Raw genomic sequence first — 27,051 nt, 5'->3', positions numbered from 1 at the left:
TTTTCTTTGTCGATATTAAAAAAAAATCGAAGAAGCCCTGACCATCCAGTCAAAAACACGATTTATATTCAATATTTTGTTCCTTATTCATCCTAAGCCCTGATTTGTAAATATGTATTAATCGAGGTATATTTACTATGCTAACTGGGTGGCAAATGGCATTATTAGAAATTAAGAAATACAAATGAAAACTACAAATAAATTTTATTAACAATATAAATACATATTTCAAAAAATTATAAATGAATTTCATCAACAACATAAATACATATTCATTTTCTAATAGTTTGTAGTTTAGGTGCGGAGAGTTTCACTTTCCCAGGTAAGTTTCTGGCTAGTTGCTCATCTTTAACAGCCTTCAGTAGGTCCTTTTCCCTAGATGTTATAGTACGGTCTTTGAGGAAAATAGCAACAGCCGTTTTAGCAGCTTTTCCACGTTTTGCAGTTCCTGGAGTTAATTTAACTTTGAACCTAGAAATAGAATAAAGAATTCACACTCATTTACACATCTGATTATAATTCAATTTTAGCATAAATACACAGATAATTTTAGGGTGTGATTACACGAGTAGGATAAAAGCTGCCTAATAAACAGTAATAGAAGTAGCCAATCAAATTATCTAGAATGTTCCAGAATATATTTGGAGTGCTGAAAATGGGGATTAATTATACTAATATCGTGAATATTGATCCCTAACTTGCTTCTATTAACCTGAAGTATAGGCGAGTTCCAGTTCTAACCTCTGCCTTTATCATGAGGCTAAAGATTTTTCATGCTGCTGATGATATATTTCTTTTTACACATTAATGTTTTGTCATTATTAAGTTCCCGATTAAATCAATTTTTCCTGATTTTTACTAATTATTCTCACTGCCTAATTTTCCTCAAATTTTCATGTGCAGTTAGTAAGATTTACTGTAGATATTATTTCAAAAGATTAAAAAAACTTTGAAACTGCAACATACTTATAGTTGGACAAAGTGTTATAAGGAGCAATAACAGGAACTGCAAATAGTAGCTCATCTTCTGTAACAGGATAGCCAGTTAAGGCATCTATCATGTCAATATCTGCTTGAACAGTGGTATCATCATCATCAACCTCTTCTAATGGTTGTTTAGGAGCAATTTGTTTTGGACCTTTTGGTACGGGTTTTTTATTTTTGTCGGTATTACTTTCTTTATTTTTCTTGTTTTTCTTTGATTCTTTACCATTACCAGGTGCCTAAAAATCAAAAATATAAATTAGTCGATATTATGATGAAAAATATAGTTTTTGTAACATTTTTTTGGGAGTTATAGTACCTGTAATATTTCCATTCTTAATTTTCTTTCTTCTTCATCTTGATCTTTGTATTTTTCCTTAATTTTCTTCAATTTTCCTTTTTGACCTCTTTTAAAAGTTTTATTATTCTCTTTCTTAGAGTCGACTATAAAAAATAATGCAAATTATTTACAGACTTCAAAATATCTGCAACTTTTCGTTATCCATTTTATTCCTGATAAAAATTTATATATTATGCAAAACTAGCATTTGAGTTGTCAAAATGCTACATTTCTAAACAATGTACAAGGGAAAACATAAATTAGGACTTCATATTAAAAAATATTAAAGAAATTTTAGAAAAGTCTTTTAGAATGAGAAATAATATTTAGTTCTGAAATCAGAGTTGCTTCTAGAGTCAAACCTATTTTGTCCCATTTTTTATGCATCCAGCCTCATAAGGAGTACTAGTATATCATATAGCACCCAATTATTAACATTTTAAACTTTATGAAGTTTTTAAAACTCTATTAACTCACTAATTGTAATGTTTTTAAAACTTTGGTAAAAGAAAGTTATTCTAAACAATATAAGTTCAAATAATCTGGTTTTGAAATCATAATTACCCAGTACCAGTATTATTTTCTATATATTTTTTACTCTTCTCTTCTCGTAACCTGGAAACATTTATTTATTTTCCTACTAACCATCGCTTATATATTAACTCTTCATTAAATTTGATGTCATTTGGAATTGAGCTGGACAGACTATTTTTTGTTTCAAATTGGAATAAATAATAAACAGTTGGAAATATAGATTACTTTATTAAATAAACTTTTTGGTAATGTCAAAAATTATTCATGCATTATCAAAATTCCTATTTTTTGTTTTCCCTATACAATTGAAAATTTTTAATGTTGGTAACTCAAATGGAAGTTTTGTGTACTCCACTGATTTTTATCAAAAATAAAATGAAGAATAGAAACATCTTCCAATGTCCCTTAATAATTGACAAATATAAAGGCACTACCCATATCAAAAAAGAAAAAATTCAAACAATTTACCTCTTTCATTTTTAGAAGGTTTATTTTGGGATTCACTGTCCCCTCTACTTCTGGTTTTCAAACCTTGATTAATGAAAATGGGTTTATCATCACCTAGATATATAACATTCTCCCCTTCAGGCTCTTTCTCAAAATCATATGCTGACTGGGCTACTAAGGTTCTATAAAAATAGCACATTTAGTTATCAATTTTTACTTGAAGTTATTAAAAATCAATATTAATATTAAAATGACCTTGTTAACAAAAACGAACTTGAACTGTGTCAGATCCAAAAGTAAACTCTACTGATACGTGTCGAAGTTTCCTGACCCACTAACTTTTAATTTCAAATTATAATTTATTTAAAACAACTTCCTATGTTTATCGAGTGCTGGTTTTTACTTGTTTATTTACTCACAGACCAAAAAATATATATAAAAAAGGGGCACTGCACTGGATGCATCACTAGTAATAGTTCAAAAGGAGTTTCACTAAATAGGTTCAGAACATATAGAGTAATAATGTGATATTAATTAACCACACATATTTAATTCTTCTATAAATACATAAAGAAATAAAAATTGGAAAGTTCTGTTTCTTACTTATCATCATTAGAGTGTTGAACATTAATTTGAGTTTCAGGGAAAGTAACTTCAATGTTAGAATCTTCTTTGTTTGATTCTTCTGGCACCAAAGTTTCTACTGTTTCACCTGTATCAACATTAATTGATGTTTTAGCTTCTTCGTCTTCTGTAACATAAATTGTATTTAATTATGTAGTTATATTATATTGTTGAAATTACATGTAATAGAACTTTAAAAAATTATGTTATAAATGTAATCTTAATAGTGTGGTTTTTGAAATTTATGGTATAACAAAACATTCCATAGTTTTTTCCACAAGTATATTACTTTGAAAAATGTCTATAGAAGTAAATAGTTTAACAAACAATGTTTAGATATGCTGCTGTTAATTAACATATATGTAAAATTTTTGGCTTAATACTTTTGTAAATATCTTAATATGATATGCAATATCTGTAAACAATTTCACAACTCAATATTATCATTATTTAACAAATAAAACATTTAGATATAATGAATAAAATGTTAAGATAACACTTACCATCACTTTCATCAAGTATCTCCACTTCTACCTCATCTTTGCTCATCGCACTATCAGCTATTCTCATTACGTCTTCTTCATTGGCAGTCAAAACTCTCCGCTCTCCCCTATGTCTATCAACACTACCATCTTCTAATTTAAATAAGAAGCTTAATCCTAGAACAAGATGAGAGGGGGGCAAATAATTCTTTTTGCCTCTGATCATAAAGCTACCGGTTGTTAAATATTCACCAGTTGGTGCAGTTTTGCTGACTTGGTTTCCCCAAACCCAAAAGGCACTTGTTACAACTTTTGCTTCCCATGCAACACTGAAATCATTAAATATTCCATAAAATTTTGAAATGTCATTAATGACACCATATTACAAATCAAAATTATTCAAACTTAGGAGTGTTGACTAAATAAATTGAATTTTAATTTCTACCTGTAACATATAGCCATTGTTCCAGCTTCATTCAATGTTTTTGGAGGGATTGGATTACCAGTTGGGTTTTTTATGATAATGCTACTTGCACCATGAATATCAGCGTGTACATAAGCATCAGTTGGTCTCATGTATCTAAAAGATATTTTGTAATACTAGTTTATTCAAAAGTACAGATCTCTTCACTAAAAGTATTTTGGCGAAAATAATTTCAAAAACGGCATTAAACAATTAGAAACAATACTAGTTTTATATGGACTTCTGATTTATTTTCTTTTATTATCATTATGAAAATTATGCCAAACCAAAAATTCAAATTTTTTGATTATACTGGTAATATCTCTTTGTGAACTTATGACAAACATTATATAATATGGTGTGTTTGTTATCTCATATCTTCAATTGTATATTGATTACCCCTCATCAACACTCATGATTACAGTTTCACTTCATAGATTGCTGTTGCATATCAAGCTGGAAGGACCACAGAGTGTATACCTATGTTGATGTAGTGGTAGTAAACAGAGTGGTGAGTATGAATATCACTAATGGTTTTAAAAATTCACACTTAGCCATCAGAAATACTACTGTACCTTTTAACAATAAGTTCATTTTGTTGTTGATCTCTTCCACCAATTATGAGGTAATTTTCAGAGCTTATAAACCAGAAGAATTTCTCAAACCAGTATGTCTTCCTGGCTTTGTTGATATTAGTTATTGTCTGGACTTCTTTTAATGTCTGTTTAGTCTTCTTTTCGGCAGATTTCAATGCTTTAATTTGGGATTCTATTGTCTTCTTTTGTTTTTTTGCAGCAGACCGTCTCTGATCATAATACCTAAAGAAGATTATGGTAACAGAATATGGCATCTACAATTTATTGCGAGGACACATGTTCTATAGTCAATAAAAACTTACTTTCTTGCATTGGCGAACGCTGATAATGCCAAATCTATATCTACAACCATAGGAGGTAGCTTATCATCATTCTCATCAGATCCATTACTACTAGAATGATCAGCATATGGATCAAATAATTGTAAGCTGATGTGGTTTATTTCCAATTTCAGCCTCTTTATATGTTTCGCCACAGGATCTTGTTTTGATGCTGCTTCTTGAACCATATCTGATATATCTTCCCAAGACATCTAATGGATAAGAGTAATTGAGAAATATTTTTTAAAACACCAAATAGATGAGAACTGTTGGAGCTCATTATATCTTTTTCACGGCATGATAAGGTAGGTACATTAAAAAATATTACTCACTTGATTTGCTAATAAAGTTTGTATAGCTAAAATTGCCCTTTCCACTAATTCCTGGTTCCTAGTAATTAATTCTGCCTTTTGTTTATCAACTGTCTGTGTCTTTTCTAAAGCTGATAATCTCTGATCATGATCTTTTCGAACATTCTCTAACTTTTTCATTGCATCTCTCTCTTGCTGAAAAGCTCTTAATTCTATCTTTTGGCTTTCCAAAGAAGAGAAAAATTCATCAACTGCTTCATTAAAACTTGGAAACTCCTTGTGAGGCATTGATGAGTACTGCTCAAAGAGCATTGGATGAAATTCTTGATTTGAATAGAACTCGCCTGTTGGGTTAGTTTCTGATACTGGACAAGCTTCTTTCTTTTGAACAATATATCCCTACAAATAAAAATGAATCATAATGGAAAAATCAAAATTTACAAACAATAATTAAATGGAAAAGATTATTTTATCAGGATCTCAATTTGAAAGATAATATAACGGATCAAAACACAGACAATATTTGAATGCCAGAACATAGCTAAGAAGAAAAATTAAATGCCCACTCACTATTTCTACACTGTATAAGGGTGATGCAAAAATATTGTTAATAAAAATGGTTTAATTAAACCTAGAGCAGTGGAATTATACTGTACAACTGGGAATCTGAGAGGAATAAAAATAGTTTAAAAAAAACTAAAAAACACGGTTTGAAAGCACTTCAAACTAAATAGTTAGACATAATTGATGTACGGAACAAAGCGCTCCACACTTTGTTCACATTAATACTAGTACTTTTCATTCATTATAGTTTTAAGCTTATTTTAAAAATTACTTCTAATTTTTTAGTTTGATGTGCTTTAAGGCGTTTTTAGTTTTTTTAAACTATATATTTCACTTTTTAGTTTCTTAATTGCTACCACGCATTATTAATTCAATGTCATACCTTAGTTTGACCTCCTCTGGCAGTTTGAAATATATTTTCTGCATCTCTAATTGCATCCATAACTTCATCAATACTTTCTGTAGGATTAAAACTTTTACCAATCTTAGTAGCATTTGGAAAATTGTGCTTTAGTAACACATGTTCTAATACAGCTGGACCATATTCTAAAAGTTATAATTTGTGATACAAATATATTATGTCCACTGTTGGTAATTTTATCACTTGCTTTTTCTATTGATGGCTATCATCTGTAAGTACTTACCTAAATTTGAAACTAAAACTTTTTTCAACTGATCAACAGGTTTTGCTTTTGTTAATAAATCCAGTAATTTTTCTTTGCTTACTATACCTCCCTCCCTAGCTCTACCTTGAGGATATTTTTCTTTTACTGCAAATTTGATTTTATCACCTTCTGTGTGAGGTCTAAGTACATATAAAATTATATATTCATAATCAGTAAGAATTATATTTCCTCTATCATAAAGTTCCAAAATAACATGATATGCTGCTTCTCCACTTCCAAACTGCAAGTCTATTATTCTATCAGTTCCTAATTGACTCAAGGATTCCAGGCGTTTGTTTTTCAAATGTTTTCTCATCTAAAATTATAGAAATAAATACATTTGTATAAAATTGTAATATTACTCTGACATCTAATAAAAGGAATGTCCAATTCTAATGTATGTATTAATAACAAAACATGTCTTGCCTTCATACTAAAACCACAGGGAGCAATATTCTTTGGCCATTCAAAATTGGTAATGTGACATCTATTACCCGATTCTAGCAGTAAAATTTGCTTTTCTTCACTCCTTTGTAATCTAATTAAATAAGTTTTATTATCAATATCATAGATGTTATTCACTCGCATTCCAATAAGTCTAAAACATAAAGAATATTATGGTTACAATAATCTAAATATTCAACCTTACTTTTGTAATTCTACTGTAATACATATGATATCGTATGTATTAAATCTAGTCTTCATTGTGAATTTTTTTCAAAACTTTCTGAGATAATGGGCTTTTATGAAAAATGTTGACATATCACAATGTAATTTCTTTGAAATTTTGGTATATAAGTACAAGTACAATAAGTACAATATGTACAAAAAATGACCTCTTTCTTCTTCTTCATTTAGTTTTGTGGCCTCCACATTGACAATTATTATCTTCTAGAAGTTACTAGTTACTAGAAGTTTCAAAGCTTGAGTATTTCATAAATCCATTATCACTCCACTCTGGATATGTATTTTTCATGTTTTCACTTGAAATTTTCCCAATATAGGTTTTTGATTACATGAATGTCGTAATAATATTCAGTACTTTAACATATACAATAGTTTCTCGTAATTAGGGCAAATTATTTTTCTCTTTCAGTAATATTCTAAATTGATACATTACACAGATGTATAATTTTAATCTGAAGATTGTAATAACTATAAGATTATGTATTTATAATAATCACAGGTATATCCAAAATAAATGTCCTGTAAGTGAACAGTAGACACTACCAAACTTTTCCCTTCTAACCTAAATTTATGCACCCAACAATACACCATCTGTTCGTTCGATTCTACGGACCAGGTTGCAAACACGAAGTTCCAAGTTATTTGTAATTGGGATGTCGAGTAAATAATCTTTGGGTGTCAGTCAGTTATCGCTGTTGTGTGTATCCGTACTTATTTTCTGTTTCTACTCGTGGACTATGAACTAGCTATGTAGTTTTGTTTTTAGACAATTCATGAATGAAAATTTACCTTAGAATGTTCTTGGAATAAATATTAAACATGGTCGAACTCGATTTTTCCTCCACGGGTAAGTTTTTATGTAGAAACAATTATTTGCTACCACCCTTAAGTGAGACAACCTATTATTGATATTTGCATGCTTCGAATGCTAGCAAAATTGGTGTGTGAATTGATATAATTTTGTCATTATAAACACTTAGTTTGACTAAAACTAGATATTTTTTAAATTTTATAGATATGTCGCATCCATCTGGTGACAAATAGGCATTGGTCTTACACATCCATTCATTTGTTCGACAGTAACAATTTGGTACGAAATTACTAAAAAATAGTTCAAAGCAAAACTTGATTCCTATTACTAAATAGCTTAGAATATTATAATATCCCGAATAGACACTTAAATTGTTATGCATTTCTAAAAATTTCTAGAAAATAGTAGTAAAAAATCGAGAGTTCTTTGAAAAGTTATTTTATTATTAATCTGTTAATTGATATGGGATATGTTTTTTTAAGTTATCTACAAAGTAATTAGAACCTCTTATTTTATATCTTTGATCTTCTGTGTAATTTTTTGAATCATTCGCCCTTTTCGTTTCATTATTAGTCATTTTTGGTGACACATAAACGTTCTACTCAATTTTATGAAGTCTTTCACGGTAGTTGAGTGGTTTTTTATTTTTTCTCATTATTATTATCTTTCTGTTTGCTTATTGTTTGATAATAAATATTAGCGGTGAAATTCATTATATAGTGTGATTCTTAGAGTTATTCTCCTCATATTATAATTATATCAACAACATCTACTTGGTCTATTTGTTTAATTATTGATGGAAACACTGATCGTTTCTATAATCATCTAATGTCGCCTTGAGTTGCCTGTAAATTCTTAAAATTCTATGAACTATTTCTGATTCATCATCTTTGTTAGTGCCTCGGAAAGTCTTTCAAAAATGTGATTCATACTTATTGTAGTAGAAAGTTTAAATTACTCATTCACTAAGGGAATAAATATTTAACAGCTAAACAAATATTGTGGTAGGTAAGTGTTTAATTACCTATTGTGTAACAAGTTTATAAAGAGCTTTAATTTAAGATATTAAACAACTCATTGATGTAATAATAAGAATTTATTTCATTAATTAAAAATATATACAGTATTGTGCAAATGAAAGGAATAAATCTGTTATTTCGTCAAACAACGACTTAAGGGAAAATCCTGAAACCCGTCAATTTTTATTTTTATACTGATTATTCGTCATTGCTAAAATTTTTAAATGGAAATGTGGGTGTTGTAATACATTATTTATAAGGTATTTTTAATATCTATTCAACCATATAAATATGCCTGGATAAATTGTATTATCCATTTAAATACAACGAAACCCAAATTAAATACTTCAATTGTTTACCAGCTAAAATACATTGATAAAGACATGTCTCGAACTTTCTCTATAACTTCCGGAGCTATTCATGGAACCTCAATAAGTGTCCTTTCTTTGAGTTCAATGATATTTTGTTGTCTATCTTTGTCAAAATTATCAGTACTGGGCTATACTTTTTCGAAGAAACCGACAGGTCCTCGATATCTAGAATTTCTTCAAAACTTTTTGATCCTTGTATCGAACTGGCTAGATAAGTCGAAGAGGAACAATAGGATGGCTACTTAAGTCAACTGATTTGACTCCTATTGATTTATTTTTATGCAGATACTTGAAAAGTGTAACAATATAGATCAGGAAATATCTTTGATCCTAAAAAAAGTAGAGGTATTGAGGTTACACAAATAACTCCGGAAGTTATAGAGAAAGTTCGAGAAGAGTTCGCGACACGTCTTTCTCATTGTATTTTAGATGAAGGGAAACAATTGGAGTCTTTAGTTTAGGTTTCGATGTATTTAATGAATAATATATTCTAATAATAATTCTTAAGACATCAATTACTCAGACGGGCTCCTTTATTTTCCCCTAAAGTCACTAGTTTACGTAATAACGAATTTATTCCTTTCATTTGCACCATACTGTACAATAGAATATAAAATACAATAATTTGTATTATAGATTTTGATCTCAAAACGAGTAATAGTAAGAATTAGAAAAAACTAGAAATAATGGAAATTAGGAAAAAGTAAGTTTGGGATAATTTGTCAATAATAGAGTAAAAAAAATATTAGGAGAAATAACGTTGAGAGAAATGGACTGAGAAGAATAGATAATTAAACTAGGAAAATCGGTAATATGACACCTGAAAATAGAACAATCTTCGAGTGATGTTATTGGATCATCCGATATATTTATCAGATGTTGCACTGCGTGACTTCTGTATTCAAAGTACCTACGACGATTTGAGTGTGAAAGAGAAATCGGCAAGCGTTTCGAGGGAGCTGACAGAAAAAGTTTCCACAATAGAAATTGAAGGGTGATAATTATTACGCATGATGCCATGATATCACAATATATCGGTCTTAGTACAAGTCTCATAATTTTTTTTTATTGTGAGTTCTATGGAATGTCCGAGAAACAGTTGAATTTATTGAAGAAGGCCAAAACTTGATCATCTCTTATCAAATATATGAATCTAAAAAAATCTGCAGATTTTAAGTTTTACCATCCATCGCTGTCGTAAAGACTAAAGATTTTTCAAATATTTATTTACTATGTTTATGAAGCATTTTTTTCAATTCATTTTATCCACCCGGTATGCACTCATAACGAGTAAGTTTCAATGACCAACAATTCATATTACTGAGTATGAATCAATTAAATTAGTAGTAACAACGTTTTAATAGTATTTTTAAAAATTACAGCATTCAATATGTACAAATTTTACGTTCTTTAAACAAATATAAATTTTGAAACGTAAATGTAAAAGCAAGATAAATCAAGTTTGAGGGGCTATTGTAGCTCAAGACACTCAATCACCTGTTATCTAGTTTTTAAGATTAAAATTAAAGGTTGTGTCGTATAGCGTATAGCAGATGTTCGTGCGGCTCGTTCCCAAATATGTAATCTTTCATTTTAATGCTGCCCTAAAGGTACTACTCATTATATTACAGTATGGTGTAACCGGTGAACAGCCACGTGTCTATTAACCAGTGGCGCGGTCAGATTTATTGATATGTAATCGAATCGTTTCTAGATTATCATAAACAAATATTTACTGTTAAGAATAACAATTAACTATATGTTTGATAATGTTATACCGGGATAAATCCTAAGTAACGGGATTAACATTTTTTATCGGTAATCTCTAACCAACAGCTTGACTCAAAATAAATAATATTTTTTGCTCACATACGTAAGAGTTCTGTTCAAATAACGATCGGGACAATCATTTTAATGTAATTCCTTATCCCTCTTCCCCAACGCCCTCCATCATTTAGATGCTAAATTTTATTTTTCTTCACTTCAGTTCTGCAAGCTACAAAATAAGCGGAAAGTATTTTACCGATACTTATAAAGACAACAAAGATTAAGAAATAAATGCATATGAAAGGAAACCGGAAAGTAGAAACGAAATAAATGCAGAATAATAGAATTGATTAATAAAATTGATCATTATGTGAAATAACTAAAATAGAGGAAAACAGAAGAATAGAACGGCTGCATATCTCTCTTTAGTATTTATTCTCACATGGTTTCTAATGGAACACTACCAATCGAACACCTTGACAGAATAAAAATAAAAAGCACCGGCCACTGCAGGTTGAAAGAGCTTAAAATATGCGAGCTTTGCATGCATCCATGCCCAAATATTCGGTTTTACAGATGTCGAAAGTGGAGAACTTTCTACTAATAGCACTTATCAATGTCATGGGACTGTATCAAGAGCTGTTGCAAAACTGCCCAGCCTCGCTCTAATCAAGCCACAATAGATCTTACAGGTCTCAGGAATAGGGAGAGCAAGGTATGGGCTTGTTCAAGTGAGCCCGAACTGCTCACAAAGAGAGAAAAAACATCGGTATACCATTCTCTATATCTCTTTACTCTATTCTGGTTGGATTGCCATGAAATCGAAGTTTCGAGAGGTGGGAATGGCAGGATTTTAATATTAACTAAAGAGAGAAGAGAGTGATAAACCAATTATCTTTCTCAATCTTTCAATAGTACAATTTCACGTACAAAGCCCTGTCTCTATGGTACAAACACCTTACATCTCAGTATAAGTTTCTAGTTAGCACATTTATGTATTTGAGGCCTTTGCGCCTAGTGTTAATTTTATTTTAGTTCATTAATATTTTTCAAAAGATAATAGTGAAAGTTAGTGTACTTGTAACTAAACATGCATAACCTCAAACTCAAAATATGTTATTTGTGCTTAAGTTGTTAATTCTGAAAAATTAGAATTCCTCAATCCACCCAGTACAATGTATAAAAGCAACAAGTTTTGAAAGTTTCACTATTATATATTTTAACCAAACCATGAAATGAAGAACTCAAATAAGATATATTTTTTTTAATTGCTAAACTGAAAGCTGGATTTCTTTCTTTAAAGTACTTTATGAGTCACTATCATTTATCTCTGAAGCTGAGAATTCTGAATGAATCGGTAAAACTTTGGAAATAGTTCAGACAGTCTCTAAATGATGTTATCTCTCAGCAGGTACCCACTCCCATCTCCCACACTAATGACTCGAGCTACGGCACAATAATTGAATTGCTGAAAATTGAGAACATTACAAACAGAGATATTGCTGTCAATAGAATTGATGTTAACAAACGATAGATAACGAACTGAGTGAAATGTAAGCAGCTTATTATTTAGTGGTTGGATTACACACAAACAATTAACTGAATTATACAATAAGAGTGAAAAAATCACGGTTCATACAAATTTACTGCCCATCTACCAGTTTGAACTTCGCGACAATTTATCATAAACTCAGCTGTTTCACTGAATTCCCGATCTACTCTTCGAATACCCTATTAGAATCCAAATCCATGATTATTACAATGGGGAGGGGTACTGCTCGTGATATTTTGAAATTGAATGGTTTCCGCTGCATTTTTAGATTACAATCAGCTTAAGAAATGTTTTCCGAGACCAAAATGAAAAGTTTTCAAAACACATTGTTTACAGATGAATCTAAGTTTTGAATACGCCGTTAACATAATCCGTCCATTGTAAGATATTGAGAAAATAAACACCTGAACACTGTTGTGCGAGCTCAATAATGTCAAAAAATAAACGTTTTGATGGGAATTTTAGAGAACTACATCATAAGTAGCTTTTGGATTGATAGAAATTCAACTGTAAATAAATAAAGAAAAGCTTCCACAAAAGCAAATGATCCATACAATTTTATTTCTTCCTGTTTCAACTGTGAGGGGATATGGAAAAAAAATTCATTTTCACTTATTTGCAATAGAAACTCAGATATTAGTAATATACGTTTCAAATTTACCGCGTGGTATATTAAAAATTTAAGATAAAAAAAGTTTATTAGATTTTTTTACTAATCATATCTATAACATCTTAACATTGAAATGCTTACGCTCCATTACTTTTTTCCATCACCGTATATATAGTGCTCAAGCGGAAAAATTTGTTTATTTTTCATTTTGGCGTAAATTAAGATTCTTAATACAAAATTTTGTTTGTTGCAGAGTCCCATAAAATAGTATAAATATCCTGTTTTTACTGCCTACCTCATTTCATAGTCAATTTTACTTTTTTTTCTATTATTTGTCTTTTAGATAATATACGGTCTACTCTTGCAATCTCGTACTGCTCTGAAACCTACCTAGTATATATTGGTCTTCCTCTTGAATTTTACTGCACCATGATAATCAGGAATGGAAATGTTATTCATATCATGTTCATTTTTACATATAATAGACAAATTTCAATATAATGAATATCCGGCGTTCACTTAAAAAATAATTTTAATAATCTACACCATTGGTTCTACCAGTGGAACATCTGCCGCCCGCTTTTAGATCTCTTATTTTTGTATTTATAACGCCTACCTTACGCATGCAGTTGTTCGACAAATGCAGGTAGTTTTTGCAGTAGCAAACCGCTGTAATCGTATCACTAAATATTTTAATATAAAAACATCAAGTCAACTCTATCGTACTATATTTTCAAAATTGTCTGTTGAGGAATATTGGATACGAGGGCTATTCAAAAACATTATGGATATAGAAAAAACGATGCATAAGAAAAAAAGATTGTGTACGTCAGAAAAAATGACTAAAATTGTACTTTTCTACACAGTTGCCAAATAAATTGAGATAGTAATCATAGCGAAGGACAAGGTTTGATATTCATTCATTATAGAACTTCACCGCCTGCGATCTTAGCTATTCAATGACGCGCAGTCACAGCTACTTATGGTCGTCAAAGCACTGCATTGTTAGTTATATTTTCATTCGTGGAAACAAGTGAAAAGTAAAAAATAGCATGAAGGATACCTTTTATTTAAATAAATTTAGGAGCTCTTGAATGCGGTTTGTCCTGCGAGGTCGGACCTTGTCATCCAACTTTCGTTGTTATAAACGGTTGCGCAAATTTAATCACAGTACGTTCGAGCAAATAAAAACTTTCCCAAAAAACAGTTAAAATAATCTTCTTTGGTTACAAATTTTGCAAAATTTTCTTGTTTTTTGAAGGGGAATTTGTGTGCCCCGCATTCCATAGACTGCATAATGCAATAAAATGCTTTGAAATATTGTATGCATTGAGCACAGCATTTAATAAATTATAATTGTACGGATATTTTGTGAAAAATCACAATATTTTAGGCGAATTATGATATTTTGAAGATCTATGCTAATGCTAATTTTGTAAATATCAGACGATTTTGTTGTAATGTTGGAAGATCTACAATTTTGATTTTAAAAAAACACTATTTATTGTTTTTTTGCCCCAGACGGGGAAAGATTCCAAAAAAATTTGTTCAAGAAATTCAAGTATTCTCTCCAAAATTCGCATTTGGGAACCCATTTTCTTGGACCACCATGTCTGTTGTAGGCATCAAGAAATATCAAAACTGCTCCCATTCGTTCACCTTTATAATGATATATAAACAACTTTGGAACCATTTTAGTACCAAAATTGGGATAGCCTAACTTTTGTTTGATGATTTAAAACAACAAAGTTTGAAAACAAGTGGAATATTAGACTAAAGCTCAGTTATTGTAGCATGGGTAAACTCACGAATCTTTTCTTCAATTTCCAGTTCGTCATTTACATTGCGCTCGCACTTCTCTTCTTTGTGAACGTTGATTCGTCCACTTTTAAACTGTATACATCATTTCCGGGAGGAATTTTAATTTCCGTTTACTTAACACACTTGCAAACATATAATACATTACAGATCGCACCTCAAAACTGGTGGTATTTTCAAATGCGGCGTTGAGTTTAAATTTGAATATCAAAAAAAAAACGGACAGCGTAGAAATGTCCCGCTTTGATGGCAGAATACTGAACATATATGAAATATGAATAGATGGACTATTCTGCTGAATAATTAATCAATGTCAATTTAGTTATTCAACCTGTCGTCCTGGACTTCTCAAAATATATTAAAATTATTATTTTTGCTATTTTTTAGTTAACATTAGTTTGATCAATCGAAAACGTTATTATTGAGTAATTTTATGAAAAGTGAAATTAATATTTTAAACTAAAAGATTGCTTAAACATATTTATAGAAAAAATAATAATAATAATAAACAAATAAACTCTACACAGCTGTATCTTATCTGCGAAGTACTTTCAGTTCGAATATTTCACCTAAAATATTTTATTTTTATTTATTTAAGTTTTTTACTAGTCTATCGATTGGAAACGTTAAAAAAATATATATGGCTGTGAAGACAAATGATTACCCTTTAAAATGATGTTTTACCTGACTTCTTACTTTATTTAACTTCAAAATCAGAAAACTAATCAAGAATCTCCTGCTTCATTTCAGGTAAACTCTCCATACTTCTTGTCGATGTCTGCATATATCATTTCAGAACTTTATTTGCTATTAAGTTCTTTCTATCTTCATGTGTAACAAATATCATTTATTTTGAATAAGTGGGTACTACATATACGAAAGAAATTAATAGAAACTAATTCAACATTATTCTAAACTTACAATCGTAATCTGATATGCAGTACGAGTAATTTCCCATTATAGATTCTATTTATAATGTGTCGGAATACAGCAAAACAAGACAGAGCTGCTGTAGTTAGCAGGATATTGATACAAATTTTTGTGAACGGAGGCGGCTGGAGTGCTAGACATCCACACTCTCGATTTATTGTATATTAACGCCCCCACGCCCTGAAAATCCAGCACGGAGCGGAGCAATAGGGAACCGAGTCCATACTATCATACTCGTGTTCCCTTGTGCTGAGCCTAGATCGGGATTTAATCTATTCTTGTGTTAGTTTGTTTGCTTTGTTGCGTTATTTTCTTATTTTGTCAAACGCCACTGACTAATGTACACGATTTTTGGTCAGTTCAAAAATATTCAGTTACTAAATTGCCATAGTCCGAAGTAGCCTTAACTTTTTGAATATCCCTCGTACTTTCAAGATCAACAAATATTTTCAGAAATTTTTCAAATATATTATCATTAGTTACTTCGACTTCATGGCATTCATTTGGATTTTTTATAAAAAATTTTCAAATGTCGTTTTTTATTGTTACAGGAACAGTTCCGGAAAATGGAGTTCCGGACATGACTTCTCTCACTGTTTTAGATGAGGAAGTTATCAACAAAAATCTTAAACTCCGATACGAAAACAACAAGATATATGTATCCTTTTTATAATTATTTTTTCAAATTTCTACATTTTCGTGACAATTGATTTATCTTGCTCTGTGTGTATGGGAAAGTTTTTCTAAATTGCTTGGTTTTATGTGAATCTTCCAATTATAATGGCGAAGGAATGAATGCCGGTGTTTCTGAAGAGTATTTCTGTCAAATTTTTAATTCCGTCATAAGTTTGGATAATTCCATCATTAAAGATCCTACCGTAGATGAAATCTGGGATTTGCCTGAGGACGAAATATTGAAATGCTGTAGAAGCAAATGGGATCAAAACAACATACAAGAAATTAGCAAACATGCCAGAAAATGTTATACAGATGGCCCAGTAACACCAGTCAGAACTAGAATAGGAGTGTACGGGCCTAGAACTAAACACTTTGAAAGCCTGGGCAAAACACCAAGCATTTTTCAAACAGAAATATATGCAATTGAAAAAATTGTCCAGTTCAACCTAGAAAAGAATTGGTGCAAACAGGAGATCATCATATAGTCATAAAATCCAAACTGGTTTGGGAATACCTGGACAAGCTAAATTAGCTAGGTATGGAGAATAAAGTTAACCTTCAATGGATTCTGTGACTCAATGGAGTGGAGCGAAGCTAAAGTAGAGGCGGGTGAACCCTTTCGTGCTATCAGCTACAGAATAATAAAAAAAGTTCTGGAAAAGTAGGTAGATAGGGGTAAAACCAGTTACTGGGACAATCTATAGATTATATAGATAAGCATTCCTGGGAAGCTATAACCAGAGAGGATCTGTTGAATGTATAAACAAGAGTCCTATTGGGAAACTATCGCTTTAATGGACATCTGAATTAGCGGAGAATTCAATGTACAAATTCTGTTGTGCAGAGGACGAAACCTGCTGGCGTATGAAATAGAAAACCAAGATATCTGGCAGCTAGAGCCATCCCACATTTTAAGTGGGGTGAGATTAATAGATCAGTTGTAAATACTGAGGTTCCTCAGTGTCGCAGCAAGAAAAAGGGAGACGACGTACCCTTTGGGTCGCAATGTATAAGACACAAAAAAATTTTTATTGTACTATTGGTGCTAAAAAACTAATCGCAAATAATGTCATGTAAATAGTTACTATTACTCTAACTTATGCTTATTACTCAATAGTTTGTTTATTTGGAGGTGTGATATGTGGCTCGTCGCAATACAATTAGATGATGTTAGACAAGTTCCGTTGCAATCTTTACTAAAAAGAACTGGATAAAGTTGGCAAAGAGCAATAGAACATGTTGAGATGTGTTAGCTTGACGATCTGATCTGAGGAAATCGTTTGGAACTGATGATGAATCAATTGAGGATCACCTTGACTTATTAAAAATATCATTTTGTTGGGTGAGTTATTTGAATCGTTTTTATAAACTTTCATAAATCCATAATATATGAAATGAAGCTTAATTTATATTATTTAATTATTCATTGGTTTGACACTCACATAGATTTCGTCTATATTATGAATATATTGTTACTGCTCACAGATTTATAAAAATAAAGTAGTCAAGCTAGAATATATGCGACTATATATTTATTTTATATACATTCTTATTGCTTTCTGTCAGGCTATTTGCTTCGTCCACTAAAAGGACTATAATAGTAAACATAAGTGGACGTACTCCATTAATTACCTTTCCTGGTAATAACCTTTTTTATTATGTTTTCAGTGTGTATGATCTGGCCAGAAAATGTATTCATTTGAAATATTAAAAAACTATGTAACTAACTGAATTATCCTGATACATAAAATGAGGCTATCGGTGTAGGTAAATTTCACTAATAGTTATTGAAAAGGCTGGTCCTCACTTATTTCAAAGGTAGTTAAATAAATAAGTTATTTGCCCTTATTTTTATACTTTCGAAATATTAAGTTTTAAATCTTTTCTGGCAAGTTTTAGATTAACTTTATTAAATTTCGTATTGCGCTGATTTCATCACGGACCCGGAATTCTCATGTATAATACAAACATTCTGCCATTTTTTCTTTACCAAATAAGCAACTAATAATAGATTTTTTCGTCATCGAAAGGTCTAAACATAAACATACTATACTGTTTGGCTTCAGATGTCGACAAGAACAGAATTAATCCACTAATCTCGAAACAATATTCCATTCTAAAAATATATGCAAAGTGAAATGAACTTTCGATAACACAATCTTTATTATAATGCCGATGGAATCTGTTCAAAGAAATTAAGATATCAGCATTCCGAAGGATTAGATTTCAGAAGTTTACATTTTGTAAACATTTCTAAAGTAAATAGTGAAGAATATTTGTTTCAAGGTTTTGAAATATGAAACGACGTTCATGAATTTATATTTTTTAAGGATGTTTAAAATTTCCTGAAACATATACCTACATATCTGTGTGAAAACTTCACAGCGACTTATGTCGGCATGGGCGTCACTAATTCCCACGAACTCATTGTTAACATTGTTTTCTTTGGATTATCTATTAGAAGTTTTCGGAGTGTTTTCATTGAAATTCCTATGTTCTGTAAAAAAATTCCGATACCATAAAACATGATCGTGGTCAAATGTATTTAAACTGAAAACGGATTTAGAATTTCACTAGGAATTAATAAGAAAATTTAATACGATTATTACAATTTAAAATGCATAGAAAGCTACAGGGCATGTAACGAGGACAACGTGCCGTTAAAAAGCGGTGTGCAAATGATTTAGTTATACTTTCAAAATCCGAAATAAATGTTTTTTGTTTAGAGTACAACAACCAGTTGAGATTTTTAAAAAAATGTTGTACAGGATTTCAAAACTTTTCAACTAAAATTACAAATCTTGATTGTATTAAAAGAATAAGTTACTATGCGTTAGGTCTCATAAATCAAATCCAAATCTTGAGTTTAATCGTGGTTAAAATGGGTGTTTAAGTTCCGGTTGTAATAATTGTGGAATTTTCGAATGTTGCCTTTCGAACTACTTATGACTAATACACCAACCATTTACTTTATTGATAATTCTTCAGGGTCGGCTCCACCTATACAGTAAATACAAATTCATAATTTTGCTGAATTATGAAAAAATACGTATTCAGTTACACAGGATTATTCATGAATCTAGAGTCTACATGAACAAATGTAGAATATACACCAATGAAGCAAGAATCTATATAATTGAATTGGAGGAATTGAAATAGGTAGGTAATTTGTTCCGAATTGCTTAGGATTTCTTTGCAGTTAGGTTTAAGCTGAAAATGTTGTCATTTACCCACATATCTGACATTCAATCAAATTTGCTTGGATCTGATTTGGATTTGATTAGATCTGGAGTTAGAAGATAACACTAGATAACTATGGGTAAATCTTGAGGGACTCATTCTCACTCTTCTTTCGACAACTGAAACCTTATCTTATCACAGAGAGTTCTGCGAAGTTACCTGGTTGAAAGTGTTGATGTGAGTAGTAATAAGTTATAACGAAAAGTTATACTTAACAAGCAGAGATATGAAATATTTTTCGTACTCAGATATATAACGATTCAGCACACTTTTTCATATAAAATGTTTCCAAATATAGCAGATGATACAACACTATTCTTGATTTACAAAACTTATATATTAAAAAATCGATGATTTCCATTCCGAGCGTTCAGGCGTTCTACCCAACCGATTTGCTTAATTTTTTGTTCAATGAAAGGTATGATGCACGGATCAGCCATCAACCATTGGATTTCATCTAATTTTCACCATTCTCAAGTTATACTCAAATACGATTTCCCCCTGTACATTACTTATGGGAGTTTTTCACATACACTCACAGACTTCGTTTTGGCTTAATAACACTCGCTGAAATACCTTCTTTCTTTTGAGTTTTTGAACACTTGAATTGGTTGAGTTGGAGAGGAGCTAGGCGCGAACATTCAATGTGGAGTTATGGATTTTTGTAGATTTATGGCAATTTTTCTACATTCAAAGATCTATATCTCAGGTTCTAATATAGCAACAGAGTTCGTTTTGATTTAAGAACACTCGCTGAAACACCTTCTTTCGTTTTAGTTTTTGAACACTTGAATCGGTTGAGTTGGAGAGGAGCTAGGCGCGGACATTAAATGTGGAGTTATGGATTTTTGTAGGTTTTTGGCAATTTTTCTACATTCAAAGATCTATATCTCAGGTTCTAATATAGCAACAGAGTTCGTTTTGGTTTAAGACAACTCGCTGAAACACCTTCTTTCGTTTTAGTTTTTGAACACTTGAATCGGTTGAGTTGGAGAGGAGCTAGGCGCGGACATTAAATGTGGAGTTATGGATTTTTGTAGGTTTTTGGCAATTTTTCTACATTCAAAGATCTATATCTCAGGTTCTAATATAGCAACAGAGTTCGTTTTGGTTTAAGACAACTCGCTGAAACACCTTCTTTCTTTTTAGTTTTTGAACACTTGAATCGGTTGAGTTGGAGAGGAGCTAGGCGCGGACATTAAATGTGGAGTTATGGATTTCTGTAGATTTATGGCAATTTTTCTACATTCAAAGATCTATATCTCAGGTTCTAATATAGCAACAGAGTTCGTTTTGGTTTAAGACAACTCGCTGAAACACCTTCTTTCTTTTTAGTTTTTGAACACTTGAATCGGTTGAGTTGGAGAGGAGCTAGGCGCGGACATTAAATGTGGAGTTATGGATTTCTGTAGATTTATGGCAATTTTTCTACATTCAAAGATCTATATCTCAGGTTCTAATATAGCAACAGAGTTCGTTTTGGTTTAAGACAACTCGCTGAAACACCTTCTTTCTTTTTAGTTTTTGAACACTTGAATCGGTTGAGTTGGAGAGGAGCTAGGCGCGGACATTCAATGTGGAGTTATGGATTTTTGTAGATTTATGGCAATTTTTCTACATTCAAAGATCTATATCTCAGGTTCTAATATAGCAACAGAGTTCGTTTTGGTTTAAGACAACTCGCTGAAACACCTTCTTTCGTTTTAGTTTTTGAACACTTGAATCGGTTGAGTTGGAGAGGAGCTAGGCGCGGACATTCAATGTGGAGTTATGGATTTTTGTAGATTTATGGCAATTTTTCTACATTCAAAGATCTATATCTCAGGTTCTAATATAGCAACAGAGTTCGTTTTGGTTTAAGACAACTCGCTGAAACACCTTCTTTCTTTTTAGTTTTTGAACACTTGAATCGGTTGAGTTGGAGAGGAGCTAGGCGCGGACATTAAATGTGGAGTTATGGATTTCTGTAGATTTATGGCAATTTTTCTACATTCAAAGATCTATATCTCAGGTTCTAATATAGCAACAGAGTTCGTTTTGGTTTAAGACAACTCGCTGAAACACCTTCTTTCGTTTTAGTTTTTGAACACTTGAATCGGTTGAGTTGGAGAGGAGCTAGGCGCGGACATTAAATGTGGAGTTATGGATTTCTGTAGATTTATGGCAATTTTTCTACATTCAAAGATCTATATCTCAGGTTCTAATATAGCAACAGAGTTCGTTTTGGTTTAAGACAACTCGCTGAAACACCTTCTTTCTTTTTAGTTTTTGAACACTTGAATCGGTTGAGTTGGAGAGGAGCTAGGCGCGGACATTCAATGTGGAGTTATGGATTTTTGTAGATTTATGGCAATTTTTCTACATTCAAAGATCTATATCTCAGGTTCTAATATAGCAACAGAGTTCGTTTTGGTTTAAGACAACTCGCTGAAACACCTTCTTTCGTTTTAGTTTTTGAACACTTGAATCGGTTGAGTTGGAGAGGAGCTAGGCGCGGACATTAAATGTGGAGTTATGGATTTTTGTAGGTTTTTGGCAATTTTTCTACATTCAAAGATCTATATCTCAGGTTCTAATATAGCAACAGAGTTCGTTTTGGTTTAAGACAACTCGCTGAAACACCTTCTTTCTTTTTAGTTTTTGAACACTTGAATCGGTTGAGTTGGAGAGGAGCTAGGCGCGGACATTCAATGTGGAGTTATGGATTTTTGTAGATTTATGGCAATTTTTCTACATTCAAAGATCTATATCTCAGGTTCTAATATAGCAACAGAGTTCGTTTTGGTTTAAGACAACTCGCTGAAACACCTTCTTTCGTTTTAGTTTTTGAACACTTGAATCGGTTGAGTTGGAGAGGAGCTAGGCGCGGACATTAAATGTGGAGTTATGGATTTTTGTAGGTTTTTGGCAATTTTTCTACATTCAAAGATCTATATCTCAGGTTCTAATATAGCAACAGAGTTCGTTTTGGTTTAAGACAACTCGCTGAAACACCTTCTTTCGTTTTAGTTTTTGAACACTTGAATCGGTTGAGTTGGAGAGGAGCTAGGCGCGGACATTCAATGTGGAGTTATGGATTTTTGTAGATTTATGGCAATTTTTCTACATTCAAAGATCTATATCTCAGGTTCTAATATAGCAACAGAGTTCGTTTTGGTTTAAGACAACTCGCTGAAACACCTTCTTTCGTTTTAGTTTTTGAACACTTGAATCGGTTGAGTTGGAGAGGAGCTAGGCGCGGACATTAAATGTGGAGTTATGGATTTTTGTAGGTTTTTGGCAATTTTTCTACATTCAAAGATCTATATCTCAGGTTCTAATATAGCAACAGAGTTCGTTTTGGTTTAAGACAACTCGCTGAAACACCTTCTTTCTTTTTAGTTTTTGAACACTTGAATCGGTTGAGTTGGAGAGGAGCTAGGCGCGGACATTCAATGTGGAGTTATGGATTTTTGTAGATTTATGGCAATTTTTCTACATTCAAAGATCTATATCTCAGGTTCTAATATAGCAACAGAGTTCGTTTTGGTTTAAGACAACTCGCTGAAACACCTTCTTTCGTTTTAGTTTTTGAACACTTGAATCGGTTGAGTTGGAGAGGAGCTAGGCGCGGACATTAAATGTGGAGTTATGGATTTTTGTAGGTTTTTGGCAATTTTTCTACATTCAAAGATCTATATCTCAGGTTCTAATATAGCAACAGAGTTCGTTTTGGTTTAAGACAACTCGCTGAAACACCTTCTTTCGTTTTAGTTTTTGAACACTTGAATCGGTTGAGTTGGAGAGGAGCTAGGCGCGGACATTCAATGTGGAGTTATGGATTTTTGTAGATTTATGGCAATTTTTCTACATTCAAAGATCTATATCTCAGGTTCTAATATAGCAACAGAGTTCGTTTTGGTTTAAGACAACTCGCTGAAACACCTTCTTTCGTTTTAGTTTTTGAACACTTGAATCGGTTGAGTTGGAGAGGAGCTAGGCGCGGACATTAAATGTGGAGTTATGGATTTTTGTAGGTTTTTGGCAATTTTTCTACATTCAAAGATCTATATCTCAGGTTCTAATATAGCAACAGAGTTCGTTTTGGTTTAAGACAACTCGCTGAAACACCTTCTTTCTTTTTAGTTTTTGAACACTTGAATCGGTTGAGTTGGAGAGGAGCTAGGCGCGGACATTCAATGTGGAGTTATGGATTTTTGTAGATTTATGGCAATTTTTCTACATTCAAAGATCTATATCTCAGGTTCTAATATAGCAACAGAGTTCGTTTTGGTTTAAGACAACTCGCTGAAACACCTTCTTTCGTTTTAGTTTTTGAACACTTGAATCGGTTGAGTTGGAGAGGAGCTAGGCGCGGACATTAAATGTGGAGTTATGGATTTTTGTAGGTTTTTGGCAATTTTTCTACATTCAAAGATCTATATCTCAGGTTCTAATATAGCTACAGAGTTCGTTCTTTTCTATTATAATGATTTCTGATACTTATTTAATGGATTCGATGCGAGCGAAGCCGCCGGGTAAAAGCTAGTCGTTTCCTAAAATTGTTTATAATTACTTTTGAAAAATTTCAAAATTTTTAATGTCTTTATAGCCTTCTAATATTATTCTAAACGTTTACTTAGACTTGAAACGTTACTAGTCGCCTCAGAAATGCTATTTTTTTTAAATATATATTTTTTAGAAAAGCGTAGAACATAAAAGAAATGAAAATTTTGTATAGTCGATTAAAAACCATACGACTCTGTTTTTCTGAAATTCCTGTCGCTTTTTATGATCGATAGTGACACTGACATTCTACCTACAAAATATAAATCGATAACGGACCAATTTAAATCTGAAAGCTTCCCATTGTCAACATGTTAATCGAACATTGATCGTTTAAGGACAAGAAAAAACCAAACTAACCTTCGTATTTTGGTATAAAAATACATTTTTATTAGCTGATAAAAGTATAAACCATTGTCGAAATTAATATTTCGAACGTTTTTTTGTATAGGTTTTGTTAATAAAGGGTTTTAATAGTTCCACTAAATTTCCGCAAACGTTGGTATAAAGTTGTTGTATGATGTTGGGGAAATTTAAAATAGATTTTGAATTGAATATGCTTGTTATTAAATGTATTCAGAACAATTTCTATATTAAAAAGCTGTCGATATCATTTTCCATAATAACTGCTAAACTTTGAGAAGCAATAAAACTCATTCATGAAACAACTCTGTTCCTAAACCGCTCCATTGAAAAGTTTACAGCAATCCGATGAGCACGTGGGGATTATTGTATAATCATTTGCCGGAACTCTTCATTTTTTCATGTTTCAATTTGCTTATTTACAATTTTACCAGAAACCACTTTATAATTAATATCGTCAATTAACTTCGTAGTTTCAGCTCAGTTATCTCGTGTTCTACGACAATAAAATTAACTTTTATTCTCTGCAACCATCGACGTTAATAGGATTGAGAGTTTATTTGATTCTAATTTTCAAGAGTTGGCAAATTTGAATAATGGAAAACCTAAATGGTGCTGTTCACGTCTGGATTCTGTAGACTACAAATTTTGAAATGCACTTTAAACAATGCTTGTGAAAATGAAGAGTAACGAGGTTATGAAAAACAAGTCGAGTTGAAATATTTATATTAACTAGTCTCTACTAGTTAACATTTACAGTTTTGGTCTTAAAAACTTCGATTTTACTCATAAAACGAAGTCCAAAGGACAGAGATGTGGGGATCTCGTGGCTCTTCTACATATCTATTTACCTGGAAACACCTTATCGAGATATTCACGGACATATCTTACAAAATAGAGATGCATATAATTATGTTGAAAGAAGATATATTTATTCGGAACATTAGCATCTAATCTACAGGGTTAGAAAACAAATATCTTTTGAGAGATTCGTCAAAGAATATTGATTCTATAACTTGATTTGCTAAAATCGAACCCAAATATTCACTTTTTCTGTACGTCAGTTTTAGCTTTTTCTCATTAAACTGCACTCTCTATCGACATCATCGTCCCATAGTTCCTAGTTGATTATAAGTTGGTAACGATGCAATTATGTGCTTCAAGAAATCCTACTACTGAAGACGGGCTCATTTAGACATTAAATATTTGCTAATTAATGATATTAGAATTATATTGAACAAAATATCTAAGTTTCGCGATCAGTACATTTTATCGCACACTAATTCTCCATGTCGAATAATTTGTGTAATGTCATTATTGTCCTTTTCACCTAATTAAACAATATTGATGGATTGTTAAATTATTAAAAACTATAGCAATACAATTTTTTTGTTTATTGTCTAGTTTAAATTTATTTTTTCAGCAATGACATACATTTTACTATATATTGTTATTATAATGAATTTCTAGAACCGCTTCGATCTTGAGAGTGTTACTATTAAAAAGAAAACACTCCAAAAATATTTCCTCCAGGCACGATGTCAAAAACACATGCGTGATTTGGATGACTAAATCATAATATATTTAAATTACATCATTCACTAACGTTGCTCGATTCACCATATGATTTACAATATGGTTTCTAAGTATTTTTTTCCTCGTGGGAGTAAGATATAGAGATTGAGCACTTATTTTGTTAATTTCATTCATTAAACTTTGGATATGTAGTTGTAAAATACCATAATAATAAAATCATTAAAATACACCGTTTTATCATTCGTCTCCAACCTCCATTTGGTTTAAGTAGATCAGTTCAGGAAATGTACATTATTGTTCATGAAAAAATTGTTACATGAAAGGCTCTTAATTTCACAAATTCTTTATAACCACCATCATTTGTACCTGCTGTCCTATCAAGGACCTAATTAAAAAATTAATATAGAAGTTGATTGTTTTTACCATCTCACATTTTCATCTAATAATGCTTGCGGGTTTTTGAGGGTTGTTTGTGTAATAAAGGCCACTGAAACTGCGTGCTACTGTCACTATAAAATTTGTTTTACGAGGGAGTGACTCAGTCGGTAAACTACTATAAACGGTTTACAAGATTTTATGTATTCCCAAAAGAAAGAAAAATTATATAAACGATCAAAATAATTTATTTTTCTGGGTCTTCAATAATAGCAATGTACAGGATAACTGTCTGTCATTACCTTAGTCGTATAAAAAACAATTCGGTTTTTGGAATTGAACTATTATTTATCGGTTATGTGTAGTGCTAATTTTTCATTAAACATCTCATGAAAACATCGATTATACCCACTTATATC

At 31.5% G+C, this 27,051-nt stretch overlaps 2 protein-coding genes across 4 annotated transcripts in view; one reads left to right on the top strand and one right to left on the bottom strand.

The window, feature by feature from the left end:
* Nucleotides 1–185: 185 nt before the first annotated feature.
* On the bottom strand, nucleotides 186–7,194 carry LOC130451824 (ribosome quality control complex subunit NEMF homolog). Of its 2 annotated transcripts, none has more exons than XM_056791109.1 (14): nucleotides 6,980–7,194; nucleotides 6,757–6,928; nucleotides 6,310–6,646; nucleotides 6,048–6,211; nucleotides 5,123–5,500; nucleotides 4,773–5,002; nucleotides 4,450–4,692; nucleotides 3,857–3,991; nucleotides 3,433–3,740; nucleotides 2,909–3,056; nucleotides 2,327–2,487; nucleotides 1,304–1,428; nucleotides 967–1,223; nucleotides 186–471 (listed from the first exon to the last, which is right to left on the bottom strand). In XM_056791109.1, the coding sequence occupies exons 1-14, from the start codon at nucleotides 7,033–7,035 to the stop codon at nucleotides 273–275; spliced, it is 2,913 nt and encodes a 970-aa protein (XP_056647087.1). In that variant the 5' UTR covers nucleotides 7,036–7,194; the 3' UTR covers nucleotides 186–272. The 2 variants fall into 2 exon arrangements, with proteins under 2 accessions (XP_056647087.1, XP_056647088.1); XM_056791110.1 differs by having other exon boundaries at nucleotides 2,909–3,053; nucleotides 6,980–7,176.
* A 416-nt stretch (nucleotides 7,195–7,610) lies between these two features.
* Nucleotides 7,611–27,051, top strand: part of LOC130451219 (myosin-VIIa) — a 59,660-nt gene continuing 40,219 nt past the window's right edge. The window contains exons 1-2 of one of the 2 annotated variants that reach the window (XM_056790097.1): nucleotides 7,611–7,864; nucleotides 16,447–16,553. In XM_056790097.1, the coding sequence (XP_056646075.1) occupies nucleotides 7,837–7,864; nucleotides 16,447–16,553 (135 nt within the window). In that variant the 5' untranslated portion in view covers nucleotides 7,611–7,836. Of the gene's footprint in view, nucleotides 7,865–16,446; nucleotides 16,554–17,790; nucleotides 17,916–27,051 lie in introns of those variants that run through there. The other variant, XM_056790099.1, reaches the window with a different exon arrangement.

This window comes from Diorhabda sublineata, chromosome X (assembly GCF_026230105.1).
Source record: "Diorhabda sublineata isolate icDioSubl1.1 chromosome X, icDioSubl1.1, whole genome shotgun sequence".
Classification (NCBI taxonomy): Eukaryota; Metazoa; Arthropoda; class Insecta; order Coleoptera; family Chrysomelidae; genus Diorhabda; species Diorhabda sublineata.
This window is presented reverse-complemented; position numbering and strand designations above follow the sequence as displayed.

Excerpts from the sequence above, each read along its gene's own strand:
- LOC130451824 (XM_056791109.1), bottom strand. The coding sequence starts at position 7,035 with ATGAAGACTAGATTTAATACATACGATATCATATGTATTACAGTAGAA. Across the intron at positions 3,741-3,856 it reads ACAATGGCTATATGTTACAG|TGTTGCATGGGAAGCAAAAG; the intron begins GTAGAAATTAAA and ends TAATGATTTCAG. Across the intron at positions 2,488-2,908 it reads CAACACTCTAATGATGATAA|AACCTTAGTAGCCCAGTCAG; the intron begins GTAAGAAACAGA and ends CTATTTTTATAG.